The 12830-nt window shown below is 28.4% G+C and overlaps 1 protein-coding gene across 9 annotated transcripts in view; it reads right to left on the reverse strand.

The window, feature by feature from the left end:
* LOC126844889 (uncharacterized) overlaps positions 1-12830 on the reverse strand; it is a 51023-nt gene that overhangs the window by 37609 nt on the left and 584 nt on the right. For 6 of the 9 annotated variants that reach the window (XR_007686653.1, XM_050583355.1, XM_050583354.1 and 3 more), the window contains exons 1-2: positions 12626-12824; positions 12425-12562 (exon numbers count right to left, since the gene is read on the reverse strand). Coding sequence is in view for 2 of the 9 variants with exons in the window: in XM_050583355.1 (XP_050439312.1) it covers positions 12425-12457 (33 nt within the window). In the remaining 7 variants the exon portion in view is untranslated. Of the gene's footprint in view, positions 1-7840; positions 8320-12424; positions 12563-12625; positions 12825-12830 lie in introns of those variants that run through there. The other 3 variants (XM_050583357.1, XM_050583356.1, XM_050583351.1) reach the window with 3 other exon arrangements.

The raw sequence follows: 12830 nt of genomic DNA on the forward strand, positions 1-12830 counted from the left end.
GGTTGCTGCATACGCTGTAACAAATCTTATGAAAGCTAAACGCAAAATTGGTATGGGTTGTTGTAATGCTAAAAAAGGTGGAAAACTAGTTGGAGTTGTAAGAAAGAAATTAACTCGAAAAAAAACTAAAAAAACTAGGAAAATTAAAGTACCAAATCAAAGGGGTTCTGCTATACCCCTAATTCCCATTTTTGCAGGCCTTTCAGCTCTCGGTAGTCTCGCATCTAGCGCTGTGAATATCTACAGTAAAATTAAAGATTCTAAAAGTGGTCAAACGAAAAAAGTTGGAAGAGGTTTATATTTGAATGTTCGTAATGGTAAAGGTTTATACTTAGATAAATCAGGTTTAGGTGTAAAGAAAAAAAGAAATATTAAGAAAAAAAACTAATTAGTATGCTACCTAACAGACCTCTTTCTTCACAAGACATTATAAAACATGTTGCACAGTTAAAAATTCCACATTTCCGTGGTGTATTTTCACGCGACAGCTTACCGAAAAACATTTTTAAAAACGAGTGTGCGGTTGTTAACCTTTCCGAAGTAAGTCAAAAAGGGTCACATTGGGTAGCATTCATTAAAAAAGATAATAGCATTTGGTATTTTGACAGCTTTGGTGATCTACCACCACCAATAGAACTCCAAAATCATTTTAAAGGATATCGTATTTTGTATAATTACTCAAACTATCAAAACTTTAATACATTTATTTGTGGTCATTTATGTATTGATTTTTTACAATGTATGAATCAACAACTATAAGTCTATCAGGTAACACGACAGAGTTATCAACAAATTTTTTCCCAACACTAATTGTAGCAGAGGATTCGGAAATAGCGTTATTGAATCTTCAGACGTATAATTCTTTTCCTAATATTAACGAAAGCAATAACAGATTAAGAATAATTATAAATAAAAACAAAATCAGTAAGCGAGATATTATCCCTAAAGATAATACCTCATTTGATCATACAATTGATGATAGTAAAAATAAAACTGATACATCTGAAAATAATAAAAAACATATAATCGATAATTCTTTAGCAACCGAAAATAGTAGTTCTCGTCATATCGGTGGTGTAATATCTGAAGTAGCTAATATTGATAAATCGTCTGATATATTCCATAAAATTAAGCATTTGCATGAACCTAATAATCATGACCCGTTATTGTTAATAACACAAGGTCTAAATTCAGATGAAGAAATGTTAGATATTGAAATAGAATCGGGGTGTTATGAACTAAGTCAAATAAATGACTACATCAAAAACGAAATTAAAAAAACTAATCGTGATATTGTATTCAGCATACTACCAAATATTAATACTTTTAGGTCTTATGTCTACTGTTCTGAAGCAGTCGATTTTACTATTGATAATAGTTTAAGACATGTTTTAGGATTTGATAAAGCAAAACTAGAACCACATATATTACATGAATCTCAAAGAACTGTTAATATTAATATTATTAATTCAATAAAAGTATTATGCAGTATTGCTCAAGGATCATTTAATGGTAACAAGCCTTCACACTCAGTCTATGAGTTCTACCCTACAGCGCTTCATGGCTCAAAACTTGTTGAAGCACCTAACAACTTAATTTATTATCCACTAATAACAAACGAGATCAATAATATAACTATAACTCTAGTTGATCAAGATCAAAGACCGCTAAAGCATTTAGGTGAAAAAATTACAGTAGTTTTACATATCAAACGGTACGGTTCATAAAATGGGGTTGAAGTTTAATACATCTCATTACAAAATTCCAGATATAAGGTTACCACTAGCTAACAAATCTATCACTCTTAAAAAGAAGTCCAAACAAGGAGCATCAGGAAACAAACTTATAAAATTAAACTCTAAAAGCCGAAATACTTTAAGACAATTAGGATTTGAATTGGTAAAAGATGCCTGAAAACAGTATTTTAGATGTTGATACAGGTTTTATAACCGATTCAAAAATAACTAATTTTGATTTTCATTCTTATATCCCCTTTACAAAAGCCTTTAACAATAATGATGAGATAAGAATATGTGTACAGCAGACTGATGTTTATCCATATTTACATGAAAGTTTTTTATATATTGAAGGTAATATTACAGATGCTAGTAAAGTAAAACTAGGTAATAATGGATTATCATTTCTTTTTGAACAAGTTCGTTTAGAGCTAAATGGGATTGAAATCGATAGCTCACGTTTGATGGGTGTCACTAGTTCAATCAAAGGATATTTATCTAGTACCCCAGATAATTATTTTTGTTATGAAAATGCTGGATGGACTTATCGAAATAATACAACTATAACAAATACATCCGGTCATTTTACTGCTTGTATTCCTTTGAAATATTGGATGGGTTTCTTTGAAGATTTCAGAAAAATTATATTAAATTCTCGACTTGAACTAATATTAACAAGATCAAATAGTGATTTGAATGCTTTAATTAAAGCAGTTGATACAGATGATAAAACAACAACGGGAAGTGTAGAAATAAATAATATTGTTTGGAAAATTCCTCATGTTAGCGTAGACGATAGCCAACGATTAAAGTTAATGAAGGTTGTTGAAAAAGAAAAGAGTTTGTTTTTACCATTCAGAACATGGGAAACGTATACTTATCCTGAACTCGGGAATTCAACAAATGTTACATGGAATTTAAAAACATCGTCGAAATTGGAAAAGCCTCGTTTTATTATTGTGGGCTTACAAAAAGATCGTATCAATACACTAAACAAGGATAGAAGTGAATTTGATCATTCTAAGTTAAAAAACATAAAAGTATTTCTAAACTCGAACGTTTACCCATACGATAATTTAAACTTAGATTTTACAAAAAATAATTTCACTTTGTTGTATAATATGTACACATCTTTTCAAGAATCATACTATGAAAATGGTCTTCGGAATCCGATTTTAAGCCCATCATCATTTTCAACTAAAGCTCCAATTGTTGTTTTAGATGTTAGCAAACAGAGTGACTCTGAGAACGTTTCTACAATTGACTTGAGATTAGAAATTGAGGGATGGGATAATTTATCAGGTGTTAGCGCATTTTGTGTATTAATACATGATCGTGTTGTAGAGTATGTACCATTTACAAGAGAAGTTCGTAAACTTGTATAGTTTTTACTATGTAGGGAGTGGGAGGACAAATTGTATTATATAAAGACATTTCTCCAGCAAATTTTACTCATTTTATAACAACACGCTAAACTGTATGTATTAAAGTTAAATTTATAATAACGCTATAGTTATGAACAATTGTGTTGATGAGTGTGGTGATTTTCATAAGATTTTAGACTATAAAAATTGTTTAAATCGTAACAAAACATTTGATATGTGTAATAATGAAATATGCCTTTCAAAACGGGGAATTTTGAGTGAAGCTGGATTTGTGTATATCGGTGATGGATGAACGACGCTGTCGCTTGCTTTACATGTTGGCAGCGTCTCAGAACTTGGGAACTTGATGATGATCCGTGGGTTGAACATGCTTTGTGGTCACCAACTTGCGGCTATGTTCGATTGGTGAAGGGTTCTCTATGAATTGTCTTAACATATTTTAATTTAAAGAAATGTATTTGTTTTACAACTTTTAAAAAAAACAATAAAATAATAAATTTTTATTATATTTACGTTGCATATACATTTTTTTTTATCTATAAAACCCTTTACATTATATTAAGTTAGTCATTTTTGTTAAAACCTTTGTATGGTAGCTATCTATTAGTAAGATGGATTATTTTGGTCGTAACAGAAATCATTTAAATAATAATACAATTTTGGTAAATTTCCAAAGAGGTGTGAATGCATTAATGGGTTAATAGAAAGTTTAAATAATTCACTTAATACCTATAACGATAATTTAGAAAAGAAACTAGTGGGGTTAATGGAAACCTTAAATAATTTACTTAATACCTATAATGATAATTTAGAAAAGAAACTAAAAACACAAAGTGAAACATTTACTAATGTAACAAAAAATATGATAGATAAGTCTTACATTGATTTAAAAATTGAAATCAATAAATTAAGGAGAGAGGATTCAAGGTGGAATAGCAGGGCATCCGATAATAGAAACCTATAATTTAGAAAAAAGAAACTAAAAACACAAAGTGAAACATTTACTAATGTAGCAAAAAATATAATAGATAAGTCTTACATTGCTTTAAAAATTGAAAACCAATATGTATTTTGTTTTTTTTTTTTTAAATTAATTAAATATTTGATCTTGTAAATTTGTTATTATTCTATATCTCTATACCATTATTCTAATTTCTCTATGGTTTTAAGTGGGTTGTAAATGCCCATTAGTTCTAAGTGGGCTGTGAATGCCCATCAGTTATAAGTGGGCTGTGAATGCCCATTGGTAAAAAGGTTGCTGTGAATGCCCATTGGTTAAAAGATTGCTGTGAATGCCCTTATTACTACTACTGACTATTATTCTAAAAATTAAATACTATTAAATGACTTACATATTATTAATAAGATACATTATTTAAAACCAGTAAGAACATGTTACATCATAGTAAATGCTTGTTAGTTATTATTTTGTGCACCACCTATTTTTAACACCACGAGGTGCCACTCGGTGTCATAATTTTAAAATTATTTTTTGTTAATTAATTATATCAGTTAAAAAAAAAAAAAAATTACAGATTTTTACATTGAAAAAATTAATTGGCTAAAAATAATTTTAAAATTGTGTCACGATGCTTTGAAAATGTTATGAAGAATTCAAATGATTTTTCAAAACTTAAATCGGAGTATTTTTAGGTAAGTTCTCAAATATATGTTTTAGTACGAAAATAGATCCTATATTTGTTACAAAAATTGAAAAAATAATGAAATATCAAAATAGATCTTTCTTTTCTATGGTAATATGTACGTTTACAAATTTTAACTTGGGAGAAAAAAAAGTGTCTATAGTATTTCCAGGTATCAAAAAAATTCTAACACCAACCCACCATTAAATATATTAGTCTAATTATGTTGGTTTTTATTTTATGAATACTGAATATGTAGTTAAATAAGCTTAACACTATGGTGTTGAATAATATGTTTTAAATACTGTTGCTAAACTAATACTCAATACGTTAAAGGCAAGATTAATTGCAGCTTTTTAATAATAACCGGGAAAATTAACCATTAACATTATTTACTATTATCGACTATTATACAATTAGGATCAACACTTACTAAAACGTTTTCTAGTAAAATAGTTAAATGGCAGCTGTTACTATGTTACAAAATTATATATTCCATGTCTATTGATAATTGAGCATAATACTATAATTGGACAACAAATATACCTATACGATGTATTCTACAAACCTTTACTACATTAGATGGTTACGATTGTAATAAATTTGGCCTTAGAGAGTTAAATTTCATTGCTTATGAACCCTAGCTGTCATGAGCCCTTATTTTTGAATATCAAATGTCAAGTATACTTTCTCGTACAATACTGTTATCCATTATAATATGCAAATTTATCAGAACAGTGTGATATACCTACACTGCGTATTTTTGACAGGCCCATTAAGAATGTGTTTGAAGTCAATGTCCCGAAAAGTTTTGAGGTCCTTTTTCAAATGACGCAGTTCTCTTTATCATTTTAGCAGAAGGGTTTGAGATAATATTGTCTACAGCAAATTTAAACTTATTGAAATAAACAGAAAACGATTGTCATATTCAACGTATTCATTACATCCTATGCTATTCAGTGTAATCTCTATACATTTTGGAACCACAGACCAATCTGAAACTGAGTCATTGTCATTATTTTTAGCATGTCCCAAAAATTGTCAATTTAGTGATATTCGTGTCAACAAAATATGTCATTTAAAATTATTAATATACTTCAAAATCAAAGGGAAAATATTAACTAATAGCCCCTGGATTGTCTTAAGTTCTATGGCTGATCCTTTTAGCCACAAAAGACCGCTCCTGATATAGTGATAGGTCGCTTGAAAAAAAAGCGACATTCGAATACTATTGTCTGCTTTAGGATAGTTTTTGGAGAAACAACAGTTAACATTCAATCAATAGTAAACCATGGGGATTTTAGGCATGTCCCGACATTGATACCTCACTTATCAAGTTTTGAATTTGCCGCCAAGCAGGGGCGTATTTAGATTTTTTTTTTTTGGGGGGGGGGGTTGAGACATTGAGTAAATGAGAAATTAACTCTTTGAGGCACGAGATTTTAATTAATGAAAAAACCCTAGTTGCACACAAACTTAATTTTTAAAAAACTTTTTTTATATAAAATATATAAAAAATTATTATTTATTATAAAATACTTTTAATTACTTATTAATAAATGTTGAAAAATTAAAAACTAAAAAAATTGATTTTTTGCGACTTTTTCTATCAATATGATACATATTTTTATATTGGTCAAATTTATCGCCGCAGTTCATGTTCATATAATAGTCCTTAAGTACATTGGGACAAGGAATCATTGGTGTGGTTTCATCTTTAGACTTTCTTTTGACACATCAGTTGGATTATGGAATTTTGACAGCAAAGTAACTTCTCGTTTGTCTTTCCATTTGACAATTGAAATGTCATACTGGTTGCTCATGTTCCAATCAATGTCACCCATATTCATGTTTTTATCTACTCAAACTTTGGTAAGTATTTTCGAGTACTGTTAACTGTTCCACAGTAATAAAATACCTTTTGATTTCAGATATGCCAAAAGTGGTACACTTGTTAAAAAATGATCGATGTTCCTGATTTTTTGGCGGGAATAAGGGGTAACGAATATAAAATTAGTATGGTCATTTCTAAGATGAGTTAGTGTGACACATTTTCTGTCGATACGAATGACTCCGGATAACTAAATTAGTCATTTTATAGATTAAGTTAAACATAATCGATTTTTTCTTGTAAACTGATGATAAACAAGAGTGTAAAATATTAAACAATTAGTTTTATCCAGGGGCGTAGCCAGTAGGTAGGTCTGGTAGGCCCGGGCCTACCCAAAATTGTCTATATATATATATATATATATATATATATATATATATATATATATATATTAAACAAATGTATTATTAATAAGAATAATCATTAATAACTTTGTTTATCAATGGTTTATAAAAAAATCTTAAAAATATTCAGTAGAACAAAAGCTATATTATTTGTCACACCCTGTATCATGTGCAGCAACTTAAATTATAGAATCATAGTGCACCTTGTGGTAATAAATTAAATACGACACAATATTTATAAAGAACATGTTTGTATCTCAGTAAAAGATAAATAATTGTGTTCTAAATTTATTTCCCCTCTTTGGACAACCAGCAACATTTAAAATCGGAAAAACGCCATTTAAAAAATTAGTACATTTATAAACTTTAAAATACGATATTTCATAGTCCTAACTTGATTGCAGTACTCATTACAAAATATAAATTATCCATTTATATTAATAACTTTGTTTTATTATCGACAAAAACTAAGAGTAAAAAACCTAATAACGAGATTATAAATACATATTAATAACATTGTGATTTTTTAATACATTATTACATTCTACATAATATTATGTACTAAATACTTGTATGCAAATACTTAATTCATTCTAACACCACCACCACCCCCATATAAGTAAACTTGTGCGAGGTAAATAACGGACATCTGTTTTAGCAGCGTATTGTACGCGAACGCGATACCATTAGTAGGTACCAAGTTCAACGTTATTACGCCACACAGGTCGGAAAAATATTAGTATATAATGATTTTTTATACATTTACTTAACCTAACCTTAGTACTGAAACGTTTTTTTTAAGCGATTTAATGTATTTTTAGTTATAATAATTCCATAATACTTGTAATCTTTCTGAATCACGGCCCCTACTATGTTCAGTATTTCGACGCTATGCACTGCCTTATTTTTTTTGCATGTTGATTTGCACAATAGAGAATAGGTTAAAGCTGAGCATTTAAATTAAAACTTCAAACATGCTATAATTATTGTTTCATGTAGAAATAGATGTTTATACTTTGTCTCACTGGTTATTGAACCCATGGGTTACTGCAAGATACCGCTGATCAATAACAAATAATTTTAGTCACAGAGTAAATTACAAATACAAATTATTACAGGTTATAGGGCAGTGGCGTATTTACTGGAGAGGGAAATGGGGGATAGATAAGGGATGGGCCCTTAACCTTTTTTTTTGTAGTTAAGCTTTCCGTATTTCAATATAATATTAATATTAAGTATATCTGTTTTTTAACTATTCTAAAAAGGCCAAGGGGGGATTAATCCCCCATACCCCCAGCCCCCCGTAAATACGCCGCTGTTATAGGCAGAGTTAGATATTTTTTATTCGAATAACGAATAATAACTAATTTATTCGAATAATCCCTTTATTAGAAATTATCTAAGATTATTTATTGTAACAACTGAAAAAACAAATCAATCAAAGGTCATTCGAATTAAAATGTTATTCAGCGGGTGTTCGAATAAAAAAATTATTTAAATAATTATTAAGATAAAAAATTATCTAAACAATGCTAAACTCAGGTTATAGGGTCAGGTGGGATTATCCGGTCATTATTCGAAGCCCATTATTTACAGCTTAAATCACTTAGTTGTCATATCTACATATATTTTTTTAATTAAAAAGTATTATTTACTACTTTGAATCACAGTTGCATAATATTATATTTTTTATCAATTTTAGAAATACGTAATAATGCATTTCTAACAGCAACATTGGGATAAATCATAGGTCAGCGTCTCTGAAAATGATAAAATCGTTAGTATTTATTGTTTATTATTATTTAGAAATTTATACAAACATTTTTAATCTAATTATTTCTACGTGTGATGTGCTATCAATCGATTCCTGTGAAACCATTGTTTAACAATAATAACCAATAAGTTATTAAGATGTAATTTGAAAGCAATTATTTATATACATTTAACTTTTTATGGTATTTTAAATATGTATACTTATCGATTCGATAATTCGTCGGATTGTCGTTGGACAGTATAATCCTCTCTCTCTACAAATGTCTATGCTTTATTTTTTTTTATTTTCTTTAATAACTTGCATAATTAATCATAATTAATAAATATCTCTACTTATAACAAAGTAATACGAACTTTTGTTGGGTAAAAAACCCATAATTCAATTAGCTATACATAAGCATTAATCAAACATCAAGATTGTAAAGCATAGTACGTCATAGTCGATTTTTTAAGTTTTTAAGTTTAAGTAAAGTTGTAAACCTCTTAGCATTCACTAGATGCGGCTAGGACTTAAATAACCTAAAAAACTGCACAACAGAGTATTAACAAAGCTAACAGGAAATATTTTAATTAAAAGTGATAGAAAAATTCTGAACAAAATTATTTAAAACTGTAGATGGTAAATTATATTAAGTAAAATTATTAATAAATGTACAGACATTTTATGTGATTAATGGTGATTATTTGAGTATTTTCGATAAAAACGTTAGACTACCTACAGATTTTTTTTGATATTTTAAATAAAGTATAAATAATTTTTTCAGTGCCTTACCAACTTTTAAACTGAGAATAATTCACTCATAATTTTAGTTTAAACTTTCTATTATTGATATAAAATATGTAATAAGTATTAACTAACAAAAATGATTTCCAAAAAACCAAAATGCTACTATATTTCTGAAAAAAGTGACTTTGGTCAAATTAAACACATTACATATATGTTAAACCAACATGTAATAAATATTACATTTCATAAAAAGTATTATAATTGGAATTCTACGCTTGATATTCCCCCCCCCCCCAGTTTTCCCTTTAGGAAGGCGCCTGGTGTAAACAAGTTTTGTGCCTACATATAATATGATAAAAAATACTTCCAGGATAAAATCTTGAAAGGTTTCTTTCAAATTATTTGAAAAAAAAAAAATATGTTGTAGAATTACAATAGCATTGAGTCACTACAATAGCGAATAGAGAAAGTAGATATTCTTTTGTTTTTTAGCTGTATGTATTAAAGTAAGTCAACTATTTTTTTAATAAGTTATAGTGTGCCGTAATTTATGGTAAACAACAATTTGTACATTTTACATGTGTTTATGTTAATTTAATTTCTGATTTAAATACTTTCTACATTAAGATATTAGTAGTTAAAAATATGTTAGTGTGGGTCCATACACAGGCAAAAAGAGAAAAAGTCATCATTGTAAAACCAATACTTTTTGATCTACGCATCGAAGCTTATTATTACATAATATTTTAATACATTATTTTTTTATAAATATAATTACTTGGAATAAGACTTTTTAAACATCAATATTACTAGTTAAGATTGACATGACAAATAATAGTGGACGACAAAATTAACGCTGAATGACAAAATCATTAATAATGTTTGTTCTCAAAACAAATGCAATATTATGTTATGACAAAACAATGGATAAGGCTTGAGATGACAGTCAGCGAAAACGATAATATTGTTTAAGACACAAATGACGCAAAATCTACGCGACTTGTAAAATCATAAATTGTATTAATGAAATATACAAACATTGAATTTGCGTAATTGTAGTAGATATTTTATTTTATACAGTCGATAAATACGTACGGAAAATAAGCCTGATAATTTATAACAGTGAAATGTCATACATAATGGTCAAGATTGTCATGACAAGAAAAAAACATATTTATTTATTTTCCCGTTGTAATACAATTAATAATTAAAACGTTTTAATTTGATTTAAATTACTAGTGTAAATCTGAGAGAAACCAGAGATATCTACGTCATGAAATATACTTTAGCAGAGATTGTTCATAGCGGGCCTGTCTAAATAACGACAAACTTAATAAATGTATACGATTTATGAATTAAGACCATTTCGTGTTTTTCCATTAATTAGATTTAGTTTCACTTTAGTTTATGGAACGTAACAGCCTCTTTTAGAGAGAATTAAAGCGCTATTCATCATATTCAATTTTAGTGACAAAAATATAGGAGGGAAAAATAATAAAATCAAAATTCAAATAAACACAATTTATCAAAAAAACAAACAAACTTATTAACAAAATATCGTGACCTTATTAATCAAATTAACTAAATTAAAATATCCAAACTAACATAAAAAAACACCTCGAATATCAATAGTATTTAATATAGACATAAAATATATTAATAGTATATAATATTAACTATAGGTTAGAATAATCTATTAGTAATAGATTAGGTAGTCATTATATTATAAATAGTTGAAACAAATTTTATTAATTTACACAAATATATACAATAAACAATATTTTACTTAATGCCATGGTCAGAACAATAATTTCGTATGAATAAAAATTAAATTATATTTTCCTCAATTCACAGCAGTATACTAATTTAGTTTAAAAATACTGCTTCTCCACAGCCCCGGGATTTATATTTTTCATTAAAGTATCTACCAGCGAAACAGCATTCAAATTTAAAAGAGTAATAATAATTTTAGATGGCCTTGCTCTTACAATACACTAGGGAATAAGGTATAAATGTATTGTTTTCAAGCAATTGAAATTATATTAATAAAAACAAAATAGAGATCACATGCTTAATTATACAGAATCATTACTTTTTAAATATTTTTGTGAGTTATAGCTAGTTTATTTCAAATTTTAAAGAAAAATACATGTTACAAATAATGATGGGATGTTCGGCGATTTAATAACATAATGTGAACGTGCGATATAGAAAAATTATAAGCCAAGGCATTTTTAAGTTAAAAATATTGAAATATTATGGGAAGTCAACAGTGTCGTAACATTGAGTACCAAAAACCCTGTAGCAAACAAAATTTGAAAGTGATTTAATCACTTTTAGTTAAAATAATTTCTGTAGATCTCTGACCTCCCTCGCCTGACTATGACCCGACCCGACTCTTCTGCCCTTTTTTACCCTTTAGTTGGGTATTAAGCCGCCTTAAAACACAAAAATTATGACAAAGAATGTCCGCCATTGTTTTAATAGTTAGTAATAAAATGGAGTAGTTAATTTTATAGTTTTATTGTAAAAATATAACTTTTTAGTTTTTATAATAATATTTAATAAATTAAAATAATATGAACTATGAAGACTATTATTTATAGTCTATTACTCACGACTGTTGTTCGTAATTTTCAAATATTGAATTGTCTTTTTTTTTGGATAATAATATAATATAAAAAAGCACTACACAAAATGCCGCCGCCCTACTGTGTCTAATGGGAAATACGTCTCTGAACGTGTAAGTTAAATGTTTACTTCTCGTTGGCAATAAATATCACCGTCGAATGACATATGAATTTGTAAAATCATTTCGCTTGGAACTACAATTTTTATATACTTTTTGTTTTTATCGTTATTTTATGAATAAATTTGGTAAAACACAAATTTTTGAGATAAAAAAAAACTTTTTTTAATACTCACACATACAGTACGGTTCACTACTAACCGGTCCATGTGTTGCAGACTTTTAAACTGGAATTTGTATAATACGTGTTACGACCATTTGCCAAACTCGCACTAGGTATATGGAGTCTTCCTCCATGGGTGAATAGGTATATGCTAAAAAGCGAGTTCATGTTAAAAAAATAAGAGCGTTTTTGTGGCGAAAACAATAGGCGGTACCTTCCCAACTCGGTTGCGGTTGAGTCATTTGTGATTCAGGCGGTGTATGCAGTATGACAGACTAGGATGCGATTTGCAAACGGGAATTATAATATTCGCGAATCAGAGTTAATCACACGGGTCGGCGGATTTTCGGATCGCCATCAGTGGTTAATAGGTACAAATCGGCGCGGTCTGGGGGAACTATTAGTTTCTTAAAATAATA

Source organism: Adelges cooleyi, unplaced genomic scaffold (assembly GCF_023614345.1).
Source record: "Adelges cooleyi isolate 19-005CV unplaced genomic scaffold, UGA_ACOO_1.1 ACOO_flye_CR_arks_rails_tigmint_CR_PRNA_651, whole genome shotgun sequence".
NCBI classification, from domain to species: domain Eukaryota; kingdom Metazoa; phylum Arthropoda; class Insecta; order Hemiptera; family Adelgidae; genus Adelges; species Adelges cooleyi.